The 24,541-nt window shown below is 41.9% G+C and overlaps 1 protein-coding gene across 2 annotated transcripts in view; it reads right to left on the reverse strand.

Annotated features, from left to right (window-relative positions):
• Positions 1–270: 270 nt before the first annotated feature.
• Positions 271–24,541, reverse strand: part of STK10 (serine/threonine kinase 10) — a 129,700-nt gene continuing 105,429 nt past the window's right edge. For both annotated transcript variants that reach the window (XM_036750493.1, XM_036750494.1), the window contains 7 exons: positions 20,925–21,017; positions 19,683–19,812; positions 15,656–15,780; positions 13,638–13,826; positions 11,662–11,787; positions 10,876–10,989; positions 271–2,938 (listed from right to left, as the gene is read on the reverse strand). In XM_036750493.1, the coding sequence (XP_036606388.1) occupies positions 2,798–2,938; positions 10,876–10,989; positions 11,662–11,787; positions 13,638–13,826; positions 15,656–15,780; positions 19,683–19,812; positions 20,925–21,017 (918 nt within the window). In that variant the 3' untranslated portion in view covers positions 271–2,797. The remainder of the gene's footprint in view (positions 2,939–10,875; positions 10,990–11,661; positions 11,788–13,637; positions 13,827–15,655; positions 15,781–19,682; positions 19,813–20,924; positions 21,018–24,541) is intronic.

Raw genomic sequence — 24,541 nt, forward strand, 5'->3', positions numbered from 1 at the left:
ATGGAGACACTTGTCCCAAGAAAGTTTAAGATGCAAGTTGAAAAACATCTGTTAAAAATAGATCCTGTAGGTAAAGGTGAGTTTGTTCTGCATTTCTTATATTCAGTAAAGAACACCCCAAAACATAGTTTTTCATCTTGTTACTTTATTAGGAGCTTATTTACATAACCATGATTATTCCATGGCAAACACTTTACAAAACAGCTTTGAATAAAGGATTGGAACTACAAAAAATAACCTCTCTCTCTCTTAAAAAGAGAAAAATATAAGTTAGTTTCATTTACTTTAATAAAGATTACTTCTAAAAGGAGGGAGGGAAACATTTCAGTTGGGTTGTTTTGTTTTCAATAAAAATAATCCGCTTGGTACTGTGCTTGTCTTCCTTCTCAGAGACAAAACTATGTGTTGTACAGCCATAATGCTGTGAAAGCTAATCAGAGCACATGGGAAAGGCACAAAAATTAGGGGATACAGGCAATCCTGGAGCAACTACATTAAGTTCCACCCCCCCGCAAAAAAAAAGACCAAATGAAGGATTTCTCACTCAAGTCATTAAGTTAGCAATTTACTTTTTTGCTTCACCACACACATTCATAATCACAAAATGAAAAATTGTAAACAAAGGACCAAGCCACATCTGCCTGATCTTTCATTGAAGTTGGCATCATTTGGCTGAAATGGATTTATATTCTTTTTTTTTTTCATACTGCCACTTCAAAATCTTCCTAACAGCTATACAATTACTATGGCCCTTAATGAAACAGGGGAAAGTGATGTAGTATGTTGGAGCATGATAGAGGGCCTTCCTCCAAAGCACTGATTTAACTCTAAACATATTTATCACTAATGCCTGGAAATTATATTTAGCCAGTTGTCAAAGAAATGAATGTTCACCTTAGAGCATGAATATTATGATAAAGCTAATGTCTTTCTGCAAAGCATCTTCACTGGATATTTGCTTTACATAGCAAGAAAAACTTAAACATCCCCAAATGCTCAATCAAAATTGAGTGGTTTGATATTCTTCTCCTCTCCCCCCACCCAAGAAAAACCACAACCAGCGTAGCCAGTGTTTGTTTTAAAATGCAAAGTGTTAAGCATACACTTTGGTGGTAGTCTGAGCCAAACCAAAGCAGTCTTCTGGAGACCTTACTGACCTCTCTGTTACCAGATGTACAAAAGAATGGATGACCAGACTACAGTATGCCCATATATTTCCTAGAACTTATCCCCCAAATTATTTTCAGTGTTGACTGAAAATTTAAAAGATGGTGAAAGAAAAGGGAGAGTTCCTTGGAAAATCATTTGAACAGTTATAGCTACTCCCTTTTTTCATATTTAGACTGAATTCTCTGATGACCAGAATCTTGGGACCAGTTTAAAAGATACATTGGCATCTTGGTATTCTATTTGTGACTCAGAACTACATCTTTAAAAGTGTCTCATGGCTTAAAAAACAGTGTCATAGGCAGAAAACAAGAAGGAAAAAGGGGCTCCAATAAATGGAAGTAGAACCAGATGCTGCAAAATTATTCCAGCTGAAGCCTATGCCTCATATTTACCTCGGTTTCTCCTGCTGCTCTCTTCCCAGAAAGAAGAAAAGAAATTCAAGAGTTTGCTAGCTGCCATTGGGCATTGATGGCCTTCTGAACTAGCAATGTGGTGGTATCAAAGCATTGGCACAATAAGAAAGCCTGGTATCTTGCCCATGCCCACATTCAGGAGGGATGCTGGGGAGAACATCACAGTATGAAACATTTACTGTTTTGATGTATACCTGAAGAGAAAACTGCACTGTGACAAAACACATCCCTTTTTCTTCCTCTGCCACCCTATAATGCTTAACAGCAAATAATTTGTGATCTTAGACGAGAACACATTCAGGTACAGGCAAAATCTTTTTGCTCAGAACAGGCCAGTTACGGTGGCAGTCCCAGCCTATATTGTGGCTGGCACAAACCCGTAGATACAAAGAATGAAATGGTACAAAACACTGTCAAGCATAATGTGGTGAAAACTCCAGGCAGACTCTTCTTTTCCAAATATGAGCAATGGCATCCTTTCCCCTCCCTCCACTCACCTGCAAAGTGAAAAGAAGTCTGGGGTAATCAATTATGAAGTATTATAAAGACACAAAGCTAGAGAAATCCCCCTCTGGCTACATCATAGACTTTGTTCAGCTCCAAAATGACTGGTACATATGAAGGATTCCTTTTTGAGACCCCTCTTCCAACATAATACAGGACACATGGAATAAAGAGGATGGAATAACTGAACAAAGAGATCGATCACCCAGAGTTTCAACAGGAAAGAACCAGTTTCCATGCTCAAAATGTCAGACCCAACAGGGCCTGTAATATCTAACACTCCAGTCAAATGCAGAATTGGACTCCCTCAAGTGAGCAAAATTACTACCTTTTGGATAACAGGAAGGGAATTTCTAATGCACACATTATTTGCCTCTCCTCTCAGCCTTAATCCCACCAACACCAAAAATGAAGATGAGTTAGGTCTTCAGGTGAAGCAAATAAATGCTTTGAGGGTATTGGATGGAAACAGGTGACACAGAATAAAGTAAGGACACAAAAAATTCATGCTATCTATGACTGAGAAAAATCAGGAACGAGTAGATGGCAACTCTTAACACAGCTGAGGCAGATAGTTCAGGGTTCTAAAGTTAGGCTTGTATTCTAGAAGGAATGGATGTCATAGGCCCTGAGTTACTTGTCCAAAGAGAATAAGTGATGAAGAGGCTTGTCTGCTGTTGGGAAGCGTGCTGCCTCATACCAGTTGTACTTTAGGAAGCTTCTGAGGAGCTGTATGGGAAAAACTTAGCAAGTTTGTTCGGTGAGTTGGGATGTGGGCACTCAGCCTCTTCACTCAATTTGAAGAACATCTCCTGCTCACGTTTCTTCTGGTTCAGGTCATCCTCCAGAGCCTTGGAAAAAGCAGAGGTATTAAATATTTGTTGAATGAATTAATGAAAAAACAACTATATCTGAACACCCACGAAGGAACAGCACTTCCCCAAACAATATCTTAAAGCAGTGCCAAAGCCAGAGTTTACACAGCCTTTGCAGAGGTGAATGTTTCAAAACCCTGGGGCCCCTGCCAGAACCCAGAAAGCTTTTATCAGGGTATTCCCCTCCTTGGCCTCATTCACAAGTCACATAACTATGTCTTCCCCATTTCCTTTTCCATTGCTGATTACCCTGACATAGTATAAACAGCACTTCCTGCCCCATGCCAGATCTAGGCAGCAATTTAAAGGGAACCACAGGCTAAGGCTTGGGCAGGGATTGCAAGGAAGCTCAATGGAAATGTAAAACTGTTGGTATTAAAACAGCCTAGTGAGTCAAGAAAAACATGGGGAGGAAAATCAGAAGAGATTTGTCCACTAAGGGAAGGGAGAAGTCAGCTGGATTAAAGGAGCACTCAAGAACTAGTCTGCCTCAGGAACAAGAAGTTTTAAATGTCCAGGTCAAATCCCATCATGGTGACCTTCAAGGGGCTGTCCAAGTCCAGCCTCAATAGGCCTTTCATTGTATGGAACAGTCCTTGAATCCAGGGGGCCACTGGCTAGGGCCTAGATTCATGCAGGATTTGTTGGGATTTGGCCTATGTTACATTTGCTTCTTTTTCTTGGCTCATTCTCCTGCTGCTCTAAAGCTTTCCCAACTTCTGTTAACAGAAAAATCATTCAGTTTGATCTCGTTCCTTCAGTAGAGTTTGATTCTAATTATTTTTCTCCATCTCAAAGCAAGATTAAGATACTATGGAAATACACATTAAATTGTGAACCCAATCCTTTCCTAGCCTATAACAAAACACCTGGATATGTCGTGGAAAAATATGTGGAGTGGGGCACAGCATCATAACTTTAGATTCCACCAATTTCAAACTGATGGTAATCCAGACAAAGCCTTGCTGAGCTTGTGCTGACCTTTGCTATACTGAGCAGATATAAGCATTTGCTAAGCAAATAGTATAAACAAGATTATAGCAGCAGTGGCTAACCTACTTAAGAGGAAAAAACATCTCATTGGCTTTATGAAATGGGTGCCCATGAACTGGGGAAATGACTGAGCAAATTGTACCAAATGTTACTGTGCCGTAGGAACAGCAAATTTGAGGAATTCAGGAAAACGCTGGACGCTTATATGAAGTGAGGAAGGGTGAAGAACCAAAAGGGCAGTATGCACAAAGGCTACAACAAACAATAGCAAACAGAACTAAAAAGCTGCCAAACCAATGAACTGTAATGAGTGAAATTATATTATGACAATGAATGGCGCCTCCTGCAGGTCCTACATCCAATTCTCCCAAAGACCCAAAAGAGACATTTTTTGTCACCGAATTCCTTGCCACTGTCAAATGATTCAACATCAGAATCTGATATGATTTGATCAGTGGAAACAGCACTAAAGAAGAGGCATTATCGTCTGCTTTGCCAACATACCCCTAAGGACCATGGGACCTTTCCATCAGATGTGCAAATATTGCACGTGTTGCCTCCCCCTTTAGAATGTGAGTTCCTTGAGAGCAGGGATTGTCTTACTTTTCTGTTTGTCTCCCCAAAGTTTAGCACAGTGCTTTATACACGGGAAGCACTTACAGAATGCTTCATTCATTCATTAAGTCCTAGAGAATTGATCATGAAACTCAACTCCTTTCTCTCACTAGACAGGTGCGGACTATGGGTATAAAATAAGGAATATGCTGTCAGAAATGATCATTGTGTTTGATTTTGCTTAAATGTTTTTCATTGTTAAAAGAAAAGGTTTGGGTAGAAGAATGTTCAAGGGGAATGATGCAGTATATAAAAAAGATAACAATGAAACATTTTTAAAATAAAGTAAAATTAAAGAGAAAAAAGAAATGCCATTTACTTACAGTATACTAATTACAAATAACTTCTATCTGTACATAAAAGAAGATTCCCAAGAACCTATATCTCACAACATTATTAAACCTAACTCAATGAATTAATAATTAATAAACTGATTAATTAAACCTCACTAATGCACTACTGGAGACAGCTAGGAAGACCTGAATTCAAATTTAACCTCAAACTCTTACTAACTGTGTGACCTTGGGCAAGTCACTTAAGCTCTGTTTGCCTTAGTCCACTGGAGAAGGAAATGGCAAACCACTCTATTATCCTTGCCAAGAAAACTCCATGGACAGTACTGGCATGCTGTGGTCTACGGGGTCACAAAGAGTATAACTGAATAACAACCAACAACAATGCACTGTTGGTTTCTCTACCCTCTACCCCGGGGGCCACTTCTGTTTGGCTGCTTTGTCCCAGAAGCTCCATGTTAAGGAGAATGCCCAGCCCAGTCATGTCTTCATTCCTCTCTAGGATCCACTCCCAAGTCTCCAGACTTTCTCTACTCTGCCCCCAGGTACCCTCCCTATTTTGACTTTCTCCATTAGAATTTAAGCTCCTTGAAGCCAAGAGCTATCTTTTCTTTCTGCATATATCTATATTCCTTAGGACAGTGCCTGACACATACTGATGGAAAATGAAGTAAGCGGAGCCAGGAAAACAATATACACCTGACAATGCAAATGGAAAGAACCACCACCATAAAACAGTCAAAGCTGAAGGTTATGAAATTATAAAGAACAAGCTTGGCTCCAAAGGTGAAATATGAGAAGGTACTTCCTCCCATCCCTTTCCCTTGCAGGGGCAAGTGGGAGGGAAGAAGCTCCATGGGGGTGGAATATCGCATATTAAATTGTTATTTTTTTAATGTGTTAACATATGTTTTGCTGATTTTGTTCTTTCAAAAAAAAATTCTTATAAGGGATGGCTTTCTGGGAAGAGGGGCAGGGAAAGATAAGGCAGAAGTCTAGGTGATATAAAAACAAAAGATATCAAAAAAATTACTAAATTCTTTTTTAAAACCTAAGAGTTGCCTATGTACTTTAAGTGTATTTTTTTTAATATCCAGAATTCTATCTCTTCAAACTGACCTTCTCCCCAGTTAAGATTCTGACCATATGACTCATGAAAACTGTTTAAATTGCAAATGTCACAGTAACATAGGAAATCTAACATTATATATTCCAGGAATAGGCAAATACAGGCAACAGGGCAAATGCCCCCCATCCCCTGAATGTCAACAATGTTGCCCAGCTTATCTGGAGTCTATTGGGCATTCGGATCTGACCATGTGGGAGAAGCAGTTGCTGATAGTGACCTCATCACCATATTTTGCAAGCCATGACAATATACACATACACACATACTACAAGTACACAGGGTGCCCTGGAAGATAAATCAATCATTTCACTGTGGGAGATGGGGATGAGTACCTATTTTGAGCATCTAGTACAAAAAGTACAAAACAGGCTCTTAGTACTAGTTCAGAATACTAAAATGAGGATGAATTGACTATTTCAGGGAAAAAAGTCATCCAGGCTACATTACAAGGAGGGATGTGAAAGGTGGTTGTAGACATGGTGGTGGACAGTTGTTTCTACTGAAGACAAAATAATAGAACACTCAAAGTACAGCAGGAAGAAAATTAATTTGGCATCATTAATAGTAATAACCTACATTTGAAGAGGTAGCATGGTATATTGGATAGAAAATCAGCCGGGGGGGTGGGGCGGAGCCAAGATGGCAGCTGGAAAGCAGACAATTGCTTAAGCTCCCCCCCCAGGTCCCTCCAAACACCTATAAAAATGCCTCTGAACAAATTCTAGAGCTGCAGAATCCACAAAATAGCAAAGGGAAGCAGGGCTGCAGCCCAGGACAGCCTGGATGGTTACTGGGAAGGGTCTATTGCACGGAGCTGGGAGCAGAGGAGAGCAGAGCCCAGCATGGGCCACGCCAGGACCAACCAGACTGGGAGCCAGGCGGAACAGGCATAGTGCCCTGAATCAGTGAGCTGTGGCAGTTACCAGACTTCTCAATCCACAAATGCCAAAGACAACAGAGAAGGTTAGTGAGGAAAGCTGCTGGGACAGAGTGAAAGGAGTGTGCAGTGGGCAGCCACCCCCATCAGGGGGGGGCACCCCCCCTCCCCCGAAGAGGTGGTGCAGCTCTGAGGCTGCTTCCAGAGCTACAGCTGCAGTTGCTTCCAGCCCCAGGCTGGAGGGAGGGATTAAGTGGCTGATTAGAGCAGGCGCAAAGCCTGCTTTACCCTGCCTGGATCTGGGCCACAATCCTGGTTGGCAGTTCTTCGGGGAGAAGGAGCGCAAGTATGGCAGAGCTTGCTGAGTAGAAGTAGCTCTGAAAATAGCAGCGCAACTCCTCAAGCTTGAGACAAAGTACTCTTTACAAGCAGTCATACCCCAACGAAAAACTCAAGGGTCAAGTAGTTGGCTGGGAACATGAACAGGCAGCAAAAACTGTCTCAGATTCAGACTGAGACTTTGGAATCTTTTTTTGGCGACAAAGAAGACCAAAACATACAGTCAGAAGAAGTCAGCAAAGTCAAAAAGCCTACATCAAAAGCCTCCCAGAAAAACATGAACTGGTCCCAGGCCATGGAAGAGCTCAAAAAGGATTTGGAAAAGCAAGTAAGAGAAGTAGAGAAAAAAATTGGGAAGAGAAATAAGAGTGATGTGAGAAAGCCATGAAAAACAAGTCAATGACTTACTAAAGGAGATCCAAAAAAATACTGAAGAAAATAACACCTTAAAAAATAGACTAACTCAAACAGCAAAAGAGCTCCAAAAAGCCAATGAGGAGAAGAATGCCTTGAAAGGCAGAATTAGCCAAATGGAAAAGGAGGTCCAAAAGACCACTGAAGAAAATACTACCTTAAAAATTATACTGGAGCAAATGGAAGCTAGTGACTTTATGAGAAATCAAGATATTATAAAACAGAACCAAAGGAATGAAAAAATGGAAGACAATGTGAAATATCTCCTTGGAAAAACCACTGACCTGGAAAATAGATTCGGGAGAGATAATTTAAAAATTATTGGACTACCTGAAAGCCATGATCAAAAAAAGACCCTAGATATCATCTTTCAAGAAATTATCAAGGAGAACTGCCCTGATATTCTAGAACCAGAGGGTAAAATAGAAATTGAAAGAATTCACCGATCACCTCTTGGAAAAGATCCCAGAAAAGAAAACTCCTAGGAATGTTGTTGCCAAATTCCAGAGCTCCCAGATCAAGGAGAAAATACTACAAGCAGCTAGAAAGAAACAATTTGAGTATTGTGGAAACACAATCAGGATAACATAAAATCTGGCAGCTTCTACATTAAGGGATCAAAGGGGTTGGAATACAATATTCTGGAGGTCAATGGAGCTAGGATTAAAACCAAGAATCACCTACCCAGCAAAACTGAGTATCATGCTGTAAGGCAAAATATGGATTTTCAATAAAATAGAGGCCTTTCAAGCTTTCTCAGTGAAAAGACAAGAGCTGAATAGAAAATTTGACTTTCAAACACAAGAATCAAGAGAAGCATGAAAAGGTAAATAAGAAAAAGAAATCATAAGGGATTTACTAAAGTTGAACTGTTTTGTTTACATTCCTACATGGAAAGATGATGTGTATGATTCATGAGACCTCAGTATTAGGGTAGCTGAAGGGAATATACCTATATATATAATAAATTTTTAAAAAGACAGAAATCTACATTGATGGGGGTAGACAGCTGAATGGCACAGTGGTTAGAGCACTGAACTTGGATTTGAGAAGTCCCAAGTTCAAATCTCGCCTCAAACACTTAAGCTATATGACCCTAGGTAAGTCCCTTAACCGCTTTGTGCCTCAGTTTCCTCATCTGTAAAACAGGGATAATAACAGCACTTCCCTCCCAGGGTTGTTGTGAGGCTCAAATGACATAATATTCACCACGTGCTTTGCCAACATTACACACTATACAAACGCTGGTTATTGTTGTCACTCTAATGCAAGGCAATCACAAGTCCAATCCCACCCTATGCGCCTGACAGTTATATTGTGCTGCCTTTAAAGTTTGGAGAGTGCTTCGATACATCATTTCATTTGAATCTTTCGGGACAACCAACCCTGTAGGATAGGTAGCACAGGTATTATCCTCATTTTGCAGATGACGAAGGTGAGGTTGAAAGAGGTCATGTGACCAGTAAACATCAGCAAGAGGATCCCAACCTGGGCTGTCCACAGACTCTAAGTCCACCGTTCTCTCCGTTACCCAAGGCTGTCTCCAAAGCTGAGAAGTACAGAGTAGTTTAAGGTTTATAGTAAACTTTACATCCATTCTCTCACTTGATCTTCAGTACAGGGCTATGAAGTATTTCCACAGGCATCGTCCCATTTTTACAGAGGAGGAAGCTGAGAGCACTTTCTAAGGAGTGGCTGTCATCAGAGTATACTATCAAGAGGGCTAGAGATTCCACTTTGGAAATTTTAAATTAGAGGGGAATTACCTAACAGGGACATATTAAACAAGATTCAAGTTCAACAAACATTTATTATTATTTTCACTAATTATCATCATCATGTAGATGATGCTAGGAATGCAAAAGAGTCCCTGTCCTCAAGGAACTTACAGTCTAATGGGAGGACATGAGGTACACAAACATGCTAGAAGGTGTACTGTGATGGGGAAGAGACAGGCAATCAGAGAAAGCTTCATGGTAGAGGTGGTGCCTGAGCTGGGCCTCGAAGAAGAAGGATTTTAACAGGCAAAAATGAGGATGGTGTGAATTCCAGGCATGGGGGACGACCTATACCAATGCAGGAAGTATAGGACGAGAATGAGGACAGCTAGTACATCTAGTCCAGTTTGGCTGAAACATAGTAGGAAGGGGTCATGTGAAAAAAATGCTCTAAATAATTACTGATGAGAGAAATGCAAACTATTACAACTCTGAGACATCATCTTACACCTATCATATTGGTTAAAATGATAGATGCCCTTCAACTAGGGAATGGCTAAACAAACGGGTATAGGTGATTGTGATGGAACAGCACTACATTATAAGAAATGATAAGATGATTGATTTTAGAAAAACATGGAAAGACCTGGACCTATGAAGGAAGATGCCACCTACCTCTAAAATTAGAAATATGTATAGTTTTTTATATATATATATATATATGTATGTGTACATATGTGTATATTATATACATACCCACACCCATATATTCATGTTTAATTGTAGCCTTCTCTAGGGTGAGGTGGGGAGGGAAGGAGGGAGAAAAAAATTTAAAGAGCATAGCAGAGAACAAAAGAAAGCTTAGAAGAAAGCACAGAAAAGATGGGTAAATTTGAAAATGTGTAGTATTTATTACATAGTTAAAAGAAGCAAACAGTCTGAAATGGAAATAATTGGTTTTATATTGAATCTTGTCCTTTATGTTCTACTGTATACATGGAAATGTTTTTTCTCTCATTTTGTATTTAACTTTAAAATGAATAAAAAATTTAAAAAACAGTAGGATGGGGAAGAATATTAAATAAAGATTTTCTTGGGTGAGGAATGGAGCAAATGACTTCTTGATTCTAGCCCTGTATAGCACACAGCAGAAAACCCTCTAAGTTTTAGCATGATAATGTAACAAGTCTACAGAACTATTTTCTTAATTCTAGCGTATTTCTGTTAGAGGATTCCATAGTTCCTGTTAGTTTTAAAGGGTTGGGGCTGAATTAGTTTTAACATGCCCTATTGATACATTCTAAATTACTCCTCAGTTAGCAATTGAGGCTTCACTTCAAAAAGAAATTAAAAAAAAAAACATAGGCCCTTCTCATTTGAAATACATGTTCCTGATGGTATAACAACAGATTTCAAAACTGGAGGACCTATAGGGTCAAAAGTCAAGATTTGGGAACTTGAACCAATTAAATCATACCACTGATTCTGCACTCCCTGGAATCCAACTTGATTGCCTCCAGGAGTAGCCCTCTTACCTTTTTCCGTGGCCGAAGCTTTTCCCGCCAGTCCTTCAGGTTCTGGTTATGGCTCTCATCTAGGGCCTTCAACTTTTGGGTTTCATGCTCTACCAAGAGGTGACACTTTTCATTCTATAACAAAGTGCAATCAAAGGAAGTTAGAAAACCAGGGGATCAAATGCCCTGAAGCCACAGGAATAAGCCACTGACCTGGCACCATTACCAACAGTAGCTTATCACAAAATCTAAGAGGTAGAAAGAACCTCAGTTCTGGGCAGAATTTTCTGGGCAACATACCCACACATCTTTAGCTAACCTTTGTTTCATGACCTGCAGTGAGGGGGAGCCCGCCATCTCCTGAGACAGCCCATTCCTCTTCTGGAGAGCTCTAAGGGTCAAAAGCTTTCCCTTACCACAGTCTTAATTTGCCTCTTTGCACACCCACTGCTCCTGGTTCTGCTTTCTGGGGCCAAGTAGAACCTAAAGACAACTCTCATGCCCCCACCATGAGAAGAGGTCCCTGCTATGAACCAGTCTTGTGATAATAAGGACACCCAATCTACTCTAGATGTTAAGCACAAAATATATTTTGAAAAGTGAGAACAGTGAAACTACTAAGGGGTTTTACAACGAGTGGCTGTTAAAAGCCACCAGGGCAATTTCCAGGAACCCCCAATTGATCTCACCACCTACAGGCTGCCATCATGCCAAGCCTTTCCCAACTAATCAATCCACAAGACTTTATGACGAGCCACACACTGCTGCCAGCAGTCACAACCTCCATTTGTGGGCCGGTGCCTTTACCTGGAGCTGCTGGAGCTCACTCGTGTTGCTCTCACACTGGGTATTCATGTCTCTCATCTGGGACTCGTGTTTCTGCTGTTGCTGCAGTCTCTCAGCCTTCTGTCTTTTTTCTTCCTGTTGGGAAAACTGGGACAGAAATGACGAGAGAGGCCTCAGTGGAATGCATTCGGGCAAAAAGCAGAACCAGAGAAACAAAATAAAGTCTGGTCTCCTCTAAGAGAATCTCCTGACAGATCTTACCCAGGACATCCCTGCCTGGGGTCATCACCTCGGTTTCCATAACGGCCAATTTTGCTAACTTTATTTGGAACCATGCATTGATCCACTATTAGCCAATAAGCAGCCTGCACGGATGTCAGACAAAACAGTTTCCTTGAGGATTCTAGAAGCCATGTCAGGAGCCTTTCGGCACAAGTCACCATATAGTACAGTATAATAGCAACCACTAACACTTTTATAGTTCCTTAAATTTTAAGGAATAGTTTTCTTCAAGCAATCTTGTGAGGGAGGCGGTATAAGTGTTATGGTCCCCAATTTGGAATCAGGAAACCGAACACCAGAGAGGCTGTGACTTAGTCCATAGTCACAGCTGAAAAGCATATGGGTGGGATTGTAACCCAATCCTCCTGACTCCAAGGCCAGCACTCTGTCGGTCCATTATATCATATCGCCTCTCCAAAGCCTAACCCCCGCAAATTTGGGCTATGTGCATGACCAACCCAACCCGGCCTCAAAACATAGCCATGAGATTCTAAAAATGTGGGGGTTCAATGATGAACCAAGCAGGACAAGCAACAGAGCACGGTATACACACAGGGGCCTGGGATTCAGAAGATTCTAAGATTCTTGGATTCTTGGACCTATTCTACATTTTGTTGATGTTGAGTCATCTCACTCATGTGTGACTCTTCGTGACCCCATCTGGGGCTTTCTTGGCAGAGACACTGGAGTGGTTTGCTGTGTCCTTCTCCAGCTCATTTGACAGATGAGAAAACTGAGGCAAACAGGGTTAAGTGACTTGCTACTAAGTGTCTGAGGCCAGATTTGAACTCAGGTCTTCCTGACTCCAGGCCAGGCACTCTATCCACTATGCCACCTAACTTCCCTATTCTAGATTAGCCATATATATAATTTTGGATATATCACAACCTCTATGGATATGTCTCATCTATACAATAAGAATAATAAATAATACCCAGCATGCTACCTCACAGGATTTTGGGCAGATAAAATGACAACATGAAAAAATCTACGGATATACAGTCAGCAACCATCTCCAGCCAATGGGTCAGAGGCTGATGCTCATAACTTAAAGAGTAAGAATGAAAGGAGAGGCATTCTTTTCAGGAGTTGTTTGTTTGTTTTGTTTTTGTTTTGTTCTGTTTTACCTCTCTCCTTCCCCAAAGTTTAGTTTTTGTAGATACATGCCCTTCAGCCTGTCAAATAATGATGGTTATTAAGAATCCAGGTTCATCTTTTATCTCCATCTGGGGTTCAATTCACTGGACAAAGCACTAACTCCATAGCCAGGGGTGGGGAAGCCTTTTGACCAAAGGCTGCACTTTAGGATCTAGAAGGCCACAAATTCCCCACCCCTGCCCCAGACCTCACGCTGTTCTAAGCAGTGGGAATACAGATACAAAAATGAAAATGATCCTCAACTTCCAGAAGTCTGTCTTCTACTGTGGGGGATGGGGTGGGTTAGGGGTGGGGGTGTGAAGGGGCAAGGGGCAGAGAGAATGCATCAAGTACAGATATATGTCAATACAAGATAATTTGGAGAGGGAGCAAACACCTAAGAGATGAGTTTAATTCTGACTTTGCATAACACACATCAGTAACAAAAAAAAATGTCAGTTTTTTGTCAAAGACTTTTTCTGGCACCCTCTGGTAGAAGATAAGATGGACAGAACCATGTGAACCACTCAGGACATGACAGAGTCCAAGAAGCACTGCCCTAGGTGGCCTCAACTCACCTGCTTAATCTTCTCCCTCTGCTCTGAGGCGCTGCCACCACCATTGATATGGAGACTCTTCTTGTACATGGCCATTCGAGTCTTGCCTTCACTTCTCTGGATCTTGGGGAGACGGGCCTTCTCTTGTTGCTGCCGGATCTTTAGCTGTTCTATCATTCGATGATTGTAACGCTGCATCTGCTCCCGCTCCTACGGAGACCAAAACGACAGAGCTGTTAGCCTCTTTTTTAGTCTTTTAAAAAAAACTTTGTAAATTTTATTTTAAACTTAAATACAGAATGAGAAAAGGAAAAAAAAAAGAGCATTGCCATGTACACAGCAGACCATAAGAGAAGATTCAATATAAAACAATACATTTCCATTTCAAGAAAACCTATATAATAAATCCTGCACATTGTTTTCAAAGCTGCCCAGATTTTCTCTGCTTCCTTGTTGGCTTTCTTTTGTTCTCTGCTATGCACTTGTTACTTTACTTTTTTCCACCTCCCTCCCTCCACCACCATAAAGAAGGCTACAATTAAGTGTGGAGATACATATAGATATATATAGATATGTATATGTATATGCATATGCATACGTATGTATACACATATGCATATACCTATACATAGATATCTATAAACACACATATATATACATATACACTCATACACATATCTGTAAGACCGTACTATGCTTGCTTCCTCCTCTCATCAGTTTCTCTGAAGGTGGACAGAATCTTCCTTCACAAGTCCAACTCTTTCCACGTTTTTCTAAATCAGCCAGCTCACCATTTCCTAGACCACAGCAATATTCCAGCCCAATCACATCCTCTCTGAAAGTAAAGGTTCTCCACACATTCCACTGTTACAGGTGCCTGCCCAAGGGTAGGCTGTCCCCCGATGCCAACAGCCATAGCCTCCCACTGCGCCCTACTAAGGCAAGGTGACAGCTGAAGCCCAAAGCAGTATTCAGGAGGAGGATGTTAGACTAGGGGTGGGTCTATGGACCTGGGCTGAAGCCATTTTTGTTTCATTGCATAGTCTTCTCTCTACCCTCTGCTCCTCTTTCAAAAAACAGGATAATATGACCACAGATTTAGAGCTGATCATCGTGTGGAATCATTTCATTTAGCAGATCATAGGATTGCTGTGCTTTGTATACATTAAGAGCTTAACAGGTGTTCCTCCTTTCTTACTTCCTCCTTCCCTCCCTCTCAACTCAATCCTTCAGGCACTAAGAGCTTTGAGAGTTGCATACTTCAAAGTAACCTAATCCAAGTCCCTCACTTTGTAGTTGACAAAACTGAGGCCCAAACAAACTGTGGCATGCCCAAGGTCTTACAGGCGTAAAGTGGCAAAGCCAGAATTTGAACCCAGGTCCTCAGACTCCAAACCCAACACTCTTTCCACTGCACCATGCTAGAGGTCATGAAGCGCACTGGCAGCAGGATACGATTCTATAACCTCCTCAGTGCCACCTTCATTCCACAATAATAAATGAGTAATCGAATGAGAGCATGCTTGCAAAGTGCTTAGCACAGTGCCCAGCATAGTAGGTGCTTAATAAATGCTTACTCCCCTTCCCTTCCCTAATAATAGCTGATATTTGACATAGTACTTTAAGGCTTACAGAACATTTTGTATATTCTATCTCATTTGAGACTACTAATAGCTCTGCAAGCACTACAGGCATTATCTTCCTCATTTTACAAAAGAGGAAACTTACGCTTGGTGGGTGAAATCTGGGTTCAAATCCCACCTCTGCTGTGTTACCTTGAGCAAGTCATTTAACCTGTCTAGACCTTAGCTTCCTCATCTGTAACATGAAGGTGGTGGTGGACTAGATGACTCTAAGATCACTTCCATGGCCAGGACCGCCTTTGCCACGGTCACGCAGGCACCAGGGGGACGGAGCTAGGATTCCAACAGGCTCTCTCCTGACTCAGAGCCTAGCATCCCCGTGTTCCAGATGGGCAGTGACACGGATGCTCTCTCCTGCCCCCATCTCTCGGTCACCCGAAGAGGAAGCTCTCCTACCTTCTCATGCTTTCGGAGCAGTTCGTGCCTTTGCAGGAAATACTGGTCCTTCAGCTGCTGCTTGACAAGCTGGTGCCTTTCTTGTAAATGATGCTCTTCAAGCTCCCACAGGGAGGCCTCCCGGTCTGAGGAGAACAAACCATGCCCAGGAAGAAACATCAATCAGGACAGAGGACGACGAAGAGCTGAGGGCGAGTCTGAGATGTCTAACACCCCCTCCCCCATCCCCTGCCTCCCTTTCAATCTTCAGGAAACCTGGTCTGCCCATTCTCCTCTATCGATCCCCTCTGTGACAACTGGAGCAAGTGGTCACTGAGCGTCACTGAAGGCTTTCAACCAGAGGCTGAACAACTTGATAGGCACGCTCCGCATAAGGAAGTGGCTGGGTGGCGCAGTAGGAAACGCGCTGAAGCTGGAGTCAGGGAGACCAGAGTTCAAATCCCACCTCAGATGCCTACCAGGCATATAGCGGCACTTGAGCGCCGTCTGCCTCAGTCTCCCCCTCTATAAAACAGAGATAATAACAACAGCTACTTCACGAGGCTGCTGTGAGGGTCAAAGCACTGTACATGCACCATGACATTGGAACTTCACAACAACCACGTCAGGTAAGTATTGTGAGAGTTATCGTGATCACAATCTTACAGATCAGTCAGTAGGTCAATCAGTAAATGCTGATCATGGGCCAGGCACTGCACTAGTAATAATAGCTAATGGTTATATGGCGCTTTAAGATTTGCACAGAGCTTTACAGATAATCTCATTTTGTTTCAAAACAGCCCCTTAGAGAGAAATGGCATTATTATCCCCATCTTATGGATGAGAAAATTGAGGCACCCAGGTGTCTGGGACGTGATTTACCCACTGTCACACACCTAGTAAAAGTCTGAGGATGGATCTGAAAAGTGCTCTAAAAACCATAAAGTGCTGTATAAACGCGAGCTCATTATCACTCATATAGGTTGGTCTAGAAGGCTTCCGAGATCTCTTCCAATTCTGAGATTTTATCAAATGTCTGTTGATTCACTGGTTAACAAAAAAGAGCTTCTTAAGTACTTGGTACTTCTTTAGAACTATGTTTGCAGTAGTGTTTATTTATAATTTCATGTCTGGCTTTGTGTTTTCAGTGCTTAGCACAGTGCTAACACAGAGTAGGCTTTAATAAATGCTTGTTTAAACAAAATGAATGCAGCCAATATTAGAAGGAAAGCACAAAACTGGGAAGGGGGAGGATTGGGGAAATTTTATAGCATGTTTCTCTGATAAAAGCCTCATTTCTCAAATATATAGAGAAATGAGTCATATTTATAAGAATACAAGTCATTCCGCAATTGATAAATGGTCAAAGGATATGAAGAGGCAGTTTTCAGAAGAAGTCAAAGTTATCTATAGATATATGAAAAAAGGCTCTAAATCCCTACTGATTAAAAGAAATGTAAATTAAAACAACTCTGAGGTACCACATCACATCTATCAAATTGGCTAACGTGACAAAAGAAGAAAATGATAAATGTTGAGGGGATGTTGGAAAATTGGGACACTAATGCACCATTGGTGGAGTTGTGAACTGATCCAACCATTCTGGAGAACAATTTGGAATTATGCCCAAAGAGCTATAAAATTGTGCATACCTTTTTACCCAGCAATACACTACTAGGTCTGTATCCCAAAGAGATCAAAGAAAAAGGAAAAGGGTTTATATGTACAAAAATATTAATAGCAGCTCTTTATATAGTGGCAAAGAATTGGAAATTGAGGGGATGTCCATCAAAGCTGTGGTTCATGATTGTGATGGAATACTATTGTGCTATAAGAAATGACAAGCAGGATGGTTTCAAAAAAAACCTAGGGAGACTTATATGAACTGATGCAAAGTGAAGTGAGCAGAACCAGGAGAATACTGTACACAGTAACATCAATAATGTACAATGATCAATTGTGAATGACTTAGCTATTCTCAGCAATACAATGATCCAAGACAATTCTGAAGGACCTATGATGAAAAATGCTATCTATCTCCAGAAAAAGAACTGGTAGAGTCTGAATGCAGATCAAAGCATACTTTTTTAAAAAAAAGGGTTGTATCCCAAAGAAATCACACAAGAGGGAAAGGGACCCATAAGTACAAAGATATTTATAGCGGCTCTCTTTGTGGTAGCCAAGAATTGGAAATCAAGGTGATGCCCATCAATTGGGGAATGGCTGAACAAGCTGTGGTATATGAAGGTAATGGAATACTATTGTGCCATAAGAAATGGGGATGATATGGACTTCGTAACAACCTGGAAAAACCTACATGACATAATGCTGAGTGAGCGGAGCAGAGCCAAGAGAACATTGTACACAACCACAGATGTATGGATTCCGTGAGGACCAACCCTGACAGACTTCGCTCTTCTCAGCAACGCAAGGTGCAAGGACAACTCCAAAGGACTCATGATGGAGAATGCTATCTTCATCCAGAGAAAGAACTGTGAAGTTTGAATGCAGATTGAGGCACACTACATGCTCGCCTTTTTTCTTCTCTTTTGTTTTTGTTTTTGGGTTTGTTTTTTTTTGGTTCTGTCTCTTCTTTCTCATGATAAATTCCATTGGTCGTAATTCTTCTCCACAACTTGACTAGTATATAAATTAATTCAATGTGAAGTTATACATGGTAGTTATATGAGATTCCATGCCGTCTTGGGGAGGGAGGGGAGAAAATCTGGAACTCAAAATTATGTAAAACCGTGTGTGGTAAACTAAAAATAAATAAATATTAAAAAAAATTTTAAAAAAAACTTTATTTCTCTTGTGGTTTGTTTTTTTTTTAATGGGGGGCGGTGCTGTGTCTGCATTTTCTCTCACAACATGGCTAACATGGAAATGTTTTGCATGACTACAGATGTATAATCTATATCAAATTGCCTGCCTTCTCAGGGAGCAGGGAGAGGAGGAAGGGAGGGAGAGAATTTGGAATTCAAAATTTAAAAAAAATAAATGTTTAAAATAGTTTTTCTGCATGTAATTGAGAAAGAATATATATATACACATACATATATATATATATATATATATATATATATATATATATATATATATATATAATTGGGGGATAAATAACTGTTTGCTGATTGACTGACTGATTGACGGCCCAAGCTGGGTCTTCAAAGATGTGGGGGGTTTTGCTACCTTCTAGCAGTCTCCTTGAGGTAGGGACAGGACAACAAGATTTTGTTCAAAGGACCTAATTCTGCCACTTGCTACCACTGTGACCTCAGACGCAGCACTCAAGCTTTTGGGGCCTTTGTTTTCTCTTCTGTAAAAAGAGGGAATTGGACCCGATGATCTCTAAGGTTAGCTATGAATCTACGCATAAGGGACACAGTTCTATTTCATTAACTGAGCAAATGGGATAGAGTAATGAATGGACGAATGATCCTAAGACTGACATATATTAACAAGTCTCTTGGGCAGGAGACGGGCTAACCTCACATCTGCCACTTTGTCCTTTCTTGCTCTCTAAACTCCACAATCTGGCCATCAAAGTGTCCTGCTCTAGCACTTTATCCATGGGAAATCTCAATTAATTGGTGCTTCAGTGTGTCTATAGTGTTCAGAATGATGGCCCTGAGGCCATAAGATCCTGAAGGCTTTCTGAATCAAAGGAAGATTTAATTATAAAATTCAGCCTAGCTGAAGGGTTGTATTTCATAATTTCCTAATTCAATGAAAATTGGTAAGCCATATGTAAAGGATATCACCTTATACACATACGATCTATCTGGTAAACCTTTATTAACCAAGGTTTAATAGCTGCTCCATCAGAATGTCCCCTCAGTGCCAGATGGACAGAGTCCTGGACATGATCATTACCCCCTTGCCATTGATAAAGCTCACTTTTCTGCAATTCATCTCAATTAAGTTTTAATACTTTGCAATAATAAGAAATCCAGATGATCCGAACTTGGTGGCTCTTTCTTCTCAAGCCCACTTCCTGTGCATCCAGGATATGGCCTGAACCAAAACACTTTTCCTTTCTACCCACCTCGAAGAAGCTCTTGCTTCCTATTCAGGCATTCCCTCTCCTTGTCACAGATCTCCCGTCTGTTTTCAGCTGTGATCATTTTCATAGCTAACTCCAAGTCTCCTTTCTGTTTGGCAAGAAATTCTTTGTCCTGCAAGGATAAGAGAAGGAGATCAAGTACATTGATCATCACCTCGAATATATTACCTAAAAATAGCCACACACTTGGTCACTCTTGGCCCAACCAGACCAGTGACTCTGTCTGATTTAGGCACTGGGGGACAGGCTGTGGGGGAGCATGGCTGCTCTCTCTGGCATCAACCTCAATGGTTTGGGAAGTCCCCACCCCCAGCAAAACATTAGGGGCTCTGTCATTCATGAATTTATCTTTCACGAGCTCATTTCCATTGTTTTAGTAGAATATAACCTTCTTGAGGTCAGGTACTATCATTTTTTTATCTCTGTATCCTTAGCTTTTAGCCCAGAGCCAGGCAAATGTTTGCTGAAATAAATTGAATCCAGTATGTTTCACCTCTTAGAATACTTGGTTCCTCAAATTTAGTATAGCACTAAGCCCTTTTATTTTTGCTAAAAACTATTTCTAGCCTCCAAGGGGAGTTTCGGGCCCTACTTTCAGTACTCCAACAACAGGGCTGCCTTGAGCCTGGTATGAAACAGCAGAGACATCGTATAGCTGAAAGATAATCCTTCTTAACACACAGGTTTCCTAGAATGGGAGGGGTCTAGGAATATTTCTCCCTCTTAACTCAAGTCTAAGACTGGCCATTCACTCCACCAATACTGACTGAGCACCTGCTACATACAAGGCATTATGTTAGGTATCCATGGGGGATATAAAGGTTCATAAGACATAGTTCTAGGCCTCTAGGAGTTGACAATCAAATAATCTGGCCCAGGCATCTCATAGGAGAAAATAAGGGACTGAAGTGAGTGTGAGGATTCTAACAGGGTAGGGGTAACCTCCACCTTCTGAACCTTCCATAGGAGCTCTTCCTCCTTAACCCAAACCTGGCCAAACTCCTCTCCTTATTCCTGCTCCTAGTTCCTCCCTCCCTCCTTTTCTTCCCTTGGCCTTCCAGCAGGTCTGGAGCAGACTCTTTCTTCCCAAGTCCCTAGGAGCCAGCACTAGCCAGGGCTCAGTCCTCCAACAGGAAGCTGTGGCATCACCAAGTGCAAAGGCTGAAAAGCAGAGACCCTACAGAACCCTAACCGTGACCTCAAGCTCAGGTTGGCCCCACTTACCAGAATCTGTTTTTGTTGAGTGTGCTCCTCCAACCTCTGCTTCATGCTCTCCTTCCGTTGCTGTCGAGGCAGTTTCTCCACCTCATTCTTCACCTGCAAGAAAGAAGACAACGATCTTTCAGTAAGATAAGCTAGGCTGAAGAGTCTTGTCCACTTCTCTAAGGAAATCTGTTCCAAGTAAGGCAACTCCTTTTACTAAAACAGATCGGCTGCTGCTCTATGGCTAAACGTCTCATCACAACAACCCTGTGAGGCGGATGGTGCAAACATTATTATCCCCATTTTAAAAATGAGGAAGCCTCATCTTTGACGAAAACCACCAAATCCTGATCAACTGGCTCAGAGAAGCTGAGAAACTTGCTCACGGTCACACAGCCAGTAAATATGGGAACTAGGATTTGAAGGCAGATCTTTCCTGACTCCACACTCCATGTTCCTTCTGTTACCACACTTGACAGTTTATTGCTAAGGAATGAAAGACAGGAGACTTGCCCAAACGCACAAATGACTCTCCTTATCCTCTTTTTAAAGGGTCTGCATTGTAGGACAGTGCAAGTTTGGGTCAGTCAACCAAAAAACAAGTATTAAGTGACTACCATATGCCAGGCCCTGTGCTAACTGCTGAAGATCCAGCAACAAAAATGAAACAGTCCCTGCCTTCAAGAAACTTAAATTCTATCAAAGAAAAAAACGCCAACATGGACACACATAACTCTATACCAAATAGATACAAAATAAAGATAATTTCAGGAGGGTGGCACTGGCAGCTGGGGGTCTGAAAAGGCCTCTAGAGTCTGTCACTTGAGCTGAGTTCTGAAGGAAACTCGAGATTCTAAGAAACAGAAGTGAGGAGGGAGGGAATTCCAGGCATGGGGTGGGGAAATGGAATGCTGAGTGTGAGCTCAGGGCCTGCTTAGCTGGATCACAGAGTGCATTTAAGGGAGTGAGGAATGGGAAGGGGGATGGAATAAACATTCAAACAGCACCTACTGTGTGCCAGGCCCCGTGCTAAGTACTTTTTACAAATATTATTTCATTTGAGAATAATCTCAAATTATCTCAATCTGGAGTAATGTATAATAAACCTGGAGAAAAAAAGTCAGAGGCAGATTATGAACAAATGTAAATGGCAAACGGGTTTCTGTTTTATCCAAGAAGAAATGGGGAACCACCCAAGCTTGCTCAATAGAAGAAAGACACAGTCAGACCTGTGTTTAGGAATCACTTTAGCAGCTGTGTGGAGGGTGGTTTCTGTCTTTGGGTGATCATTCCCAGAAAAGTCTCCAGTGACCTAAAAAGCTTGAAGAATTTAGGCACCAAAGACCACTAAAACGAAGGGAGCCGTGTCTACTTCCCACCAGAGGCCTGCCGAGTGACGTCCAAAGTTCATCTATACTCTGTAGAAGGTCATGTGCCCCTGGCTGCTGCTTTTTTGGAGTCTTATTGATGCTTTTTTGTGTGTGTTTTAATACTATTGTCACTTCCAAAAAACAGCGCCCTCCCTTGTAACAAATAGGTGACTCAAGCAAGCCAGGCCTACATATGGACTATGTCTGACATCATCGGCTTTGTTCTATACCCAACAGTCTGCTCAATCGACACCCAGCTCTCAACCAAGATACTTCGGAACTCCTTCACACCATAGTTCCTAGGACTTCTATGAGGCCTAGCACAGGGCCTGGTACATAGGAGGGTCTTAATAAATGCTTGTTTCCTTCCTTCCTACTAAGCCTTCAAAGCCTTCTCTTCCCCTTAGGGGTTAGAGAAGCACCATGGTCTTCCTAGGTCACACTGCAGGTGGTAGTATGGGAGAAAAGGCAGTGTCCCCTGGCCACTCCTTGAGCATATTTATAGGAAAGATCAAAGAAAAATATTCCCCAGGGAAGGCCTGAGTGGCTGTGCATGTGCATGTGTGCGTGTGTGAGTGCACAGTAAGAGATAAATCTTTCCCCTAAACACCACTGTCCATGTTAAATGCAACCTTCATCCTCTCTTGCTTCCCTGCACTCCCTGGGAGCTGTCTCTACCACCTGCAGCTCAACTACATTTGGCAGTATTTCCACACTCCGCAGGGTTCAGCCACTGGTCCTTCAGGAGCCCCTGCCAAACTGGGCTGCCTTAAACTCCTCTGGCTACAGGTGGAGCTATTAGACATGCATGTAAAAAAGCATCTTCAAATTTCAAAATCCCCAAGTTGTCTCAACATTCATTGCTGGAAACCAATGCCCAACAACCTAAGAGATCACACTGTACCAACTCCACTTCTGGGTTCCTGCCCATAGGGACACCTCTCCCCACTTGGGTTCTGCCTACCCTTGCCCAACATTGCTGGCAACCTGACCCCCCACCTACCAATTTAGTTCCCCTGAGGTTGCTGCATGAGTAATAGGGGAAGTAATACAGAGATCATTGGTAGGGAATAGTAGCAGGAACCAGAAGAAGCCTTGCACCTGCCACTCTTACACGAGAGCCCTTCTAAAAAACCGTAATATGACTGCCCCAGCAACAGGCGGGTATGCACTCATGTTCCTTTTCTAGAAGTGGCGAATTGGCACCAAGTCATCTCACCTAATCCACCCTGAAACCACCCACACCCTAAGTCTGTAAGATGATTCGCTGGGGCCGAAGTATAGGAGTTGCTTGGCAGTGTATGCCCAGTATCAAATTAATTACATCACTATTCATAGGAGGGAAACGGCACACCAGAAGGGGGATTTAAGCACCAACAACCGGCCTTGGTAATAGCTATACACTAGCTAGCTCTTACTGCTATTTCCTAAGGATTCTCCCTACCTTGGTTTCCTCCATAACCTTCGCACCAGGCATAGCAGCCTGTAGCCCAAGCATACCTAGCTCAGGCCTTGTGAGCACTAGATTGAAATCAAATGAACTAATGGCAGAAGTAATGGAACTAGGAAAGGAATTTTAGTGGGCATGGGCATGGCGCCAGCAGGGAAGGGTCCACATAGGTGACAAGTGATATTATTTGATACTGTGTGGTTCTAGAGATCACCTAGTAGGAGCATAGGATTCCAAGATGAAAAAGATTTGGAGATCGCCCAGTGTCCCCTGCCCCCTATCCACACAAACATACACATTTTACATACAAGGAAATGGGAGGCAGTGGGGAAAAGCACTGGCTTTAGAGCCAGCGGTCCTGGGTTTGAATCCCTGTTCTGCCACTTGTAACCTGCATGAGTGTGGACGTGTCAGTCTGAACCTCAGTTCCCTCTTTTTACGAGCTGGACTTGGCAGACTCTACCGTTCTAACTCTAGAGATCTGATCTTATGAATTCTTTTGAACATGAACTGAGTTAGTTCCTTACCAGGCTCCAGCAACTACTGCTGATGGCAGGACAGTGATTCATGGCCCCCAGAACTAGAGCTGGAAGGGACCTTGGAGGAAACCTGAAGCCCAGGGAAGTAAAGGATTTGGCCAAGGTCATTTAAGTGGTAGGATGAGAGGTGGGGTTGGAATCTAGACCTTCCAACTCCAAAATATATGCCTGTTCTATCTCTCTGTTTAAATCTAAGGCCCTAAACCCAATACTAAATACAGTGGGGACCATGGTGTCCTCACACAAATAAACTTCAATGTAATTGTCCTGTTCTACCTG

Source organism: Trichosurus vulpecula, chromosome 3 (genome assembly GCF_011100635.1).
Source record: "Trichosurus vulpecula isolate mTriVul1 chromosome 3, mTriVul1.pri, whole genome shotgun sequence".
NCBI classification, from domain to species: Eukaryota; Metazoa; Chordata; class Mammalia; order Diprotodontia; family Phalangeridae; genus Trichosurus; species Trichosurus vulpecula.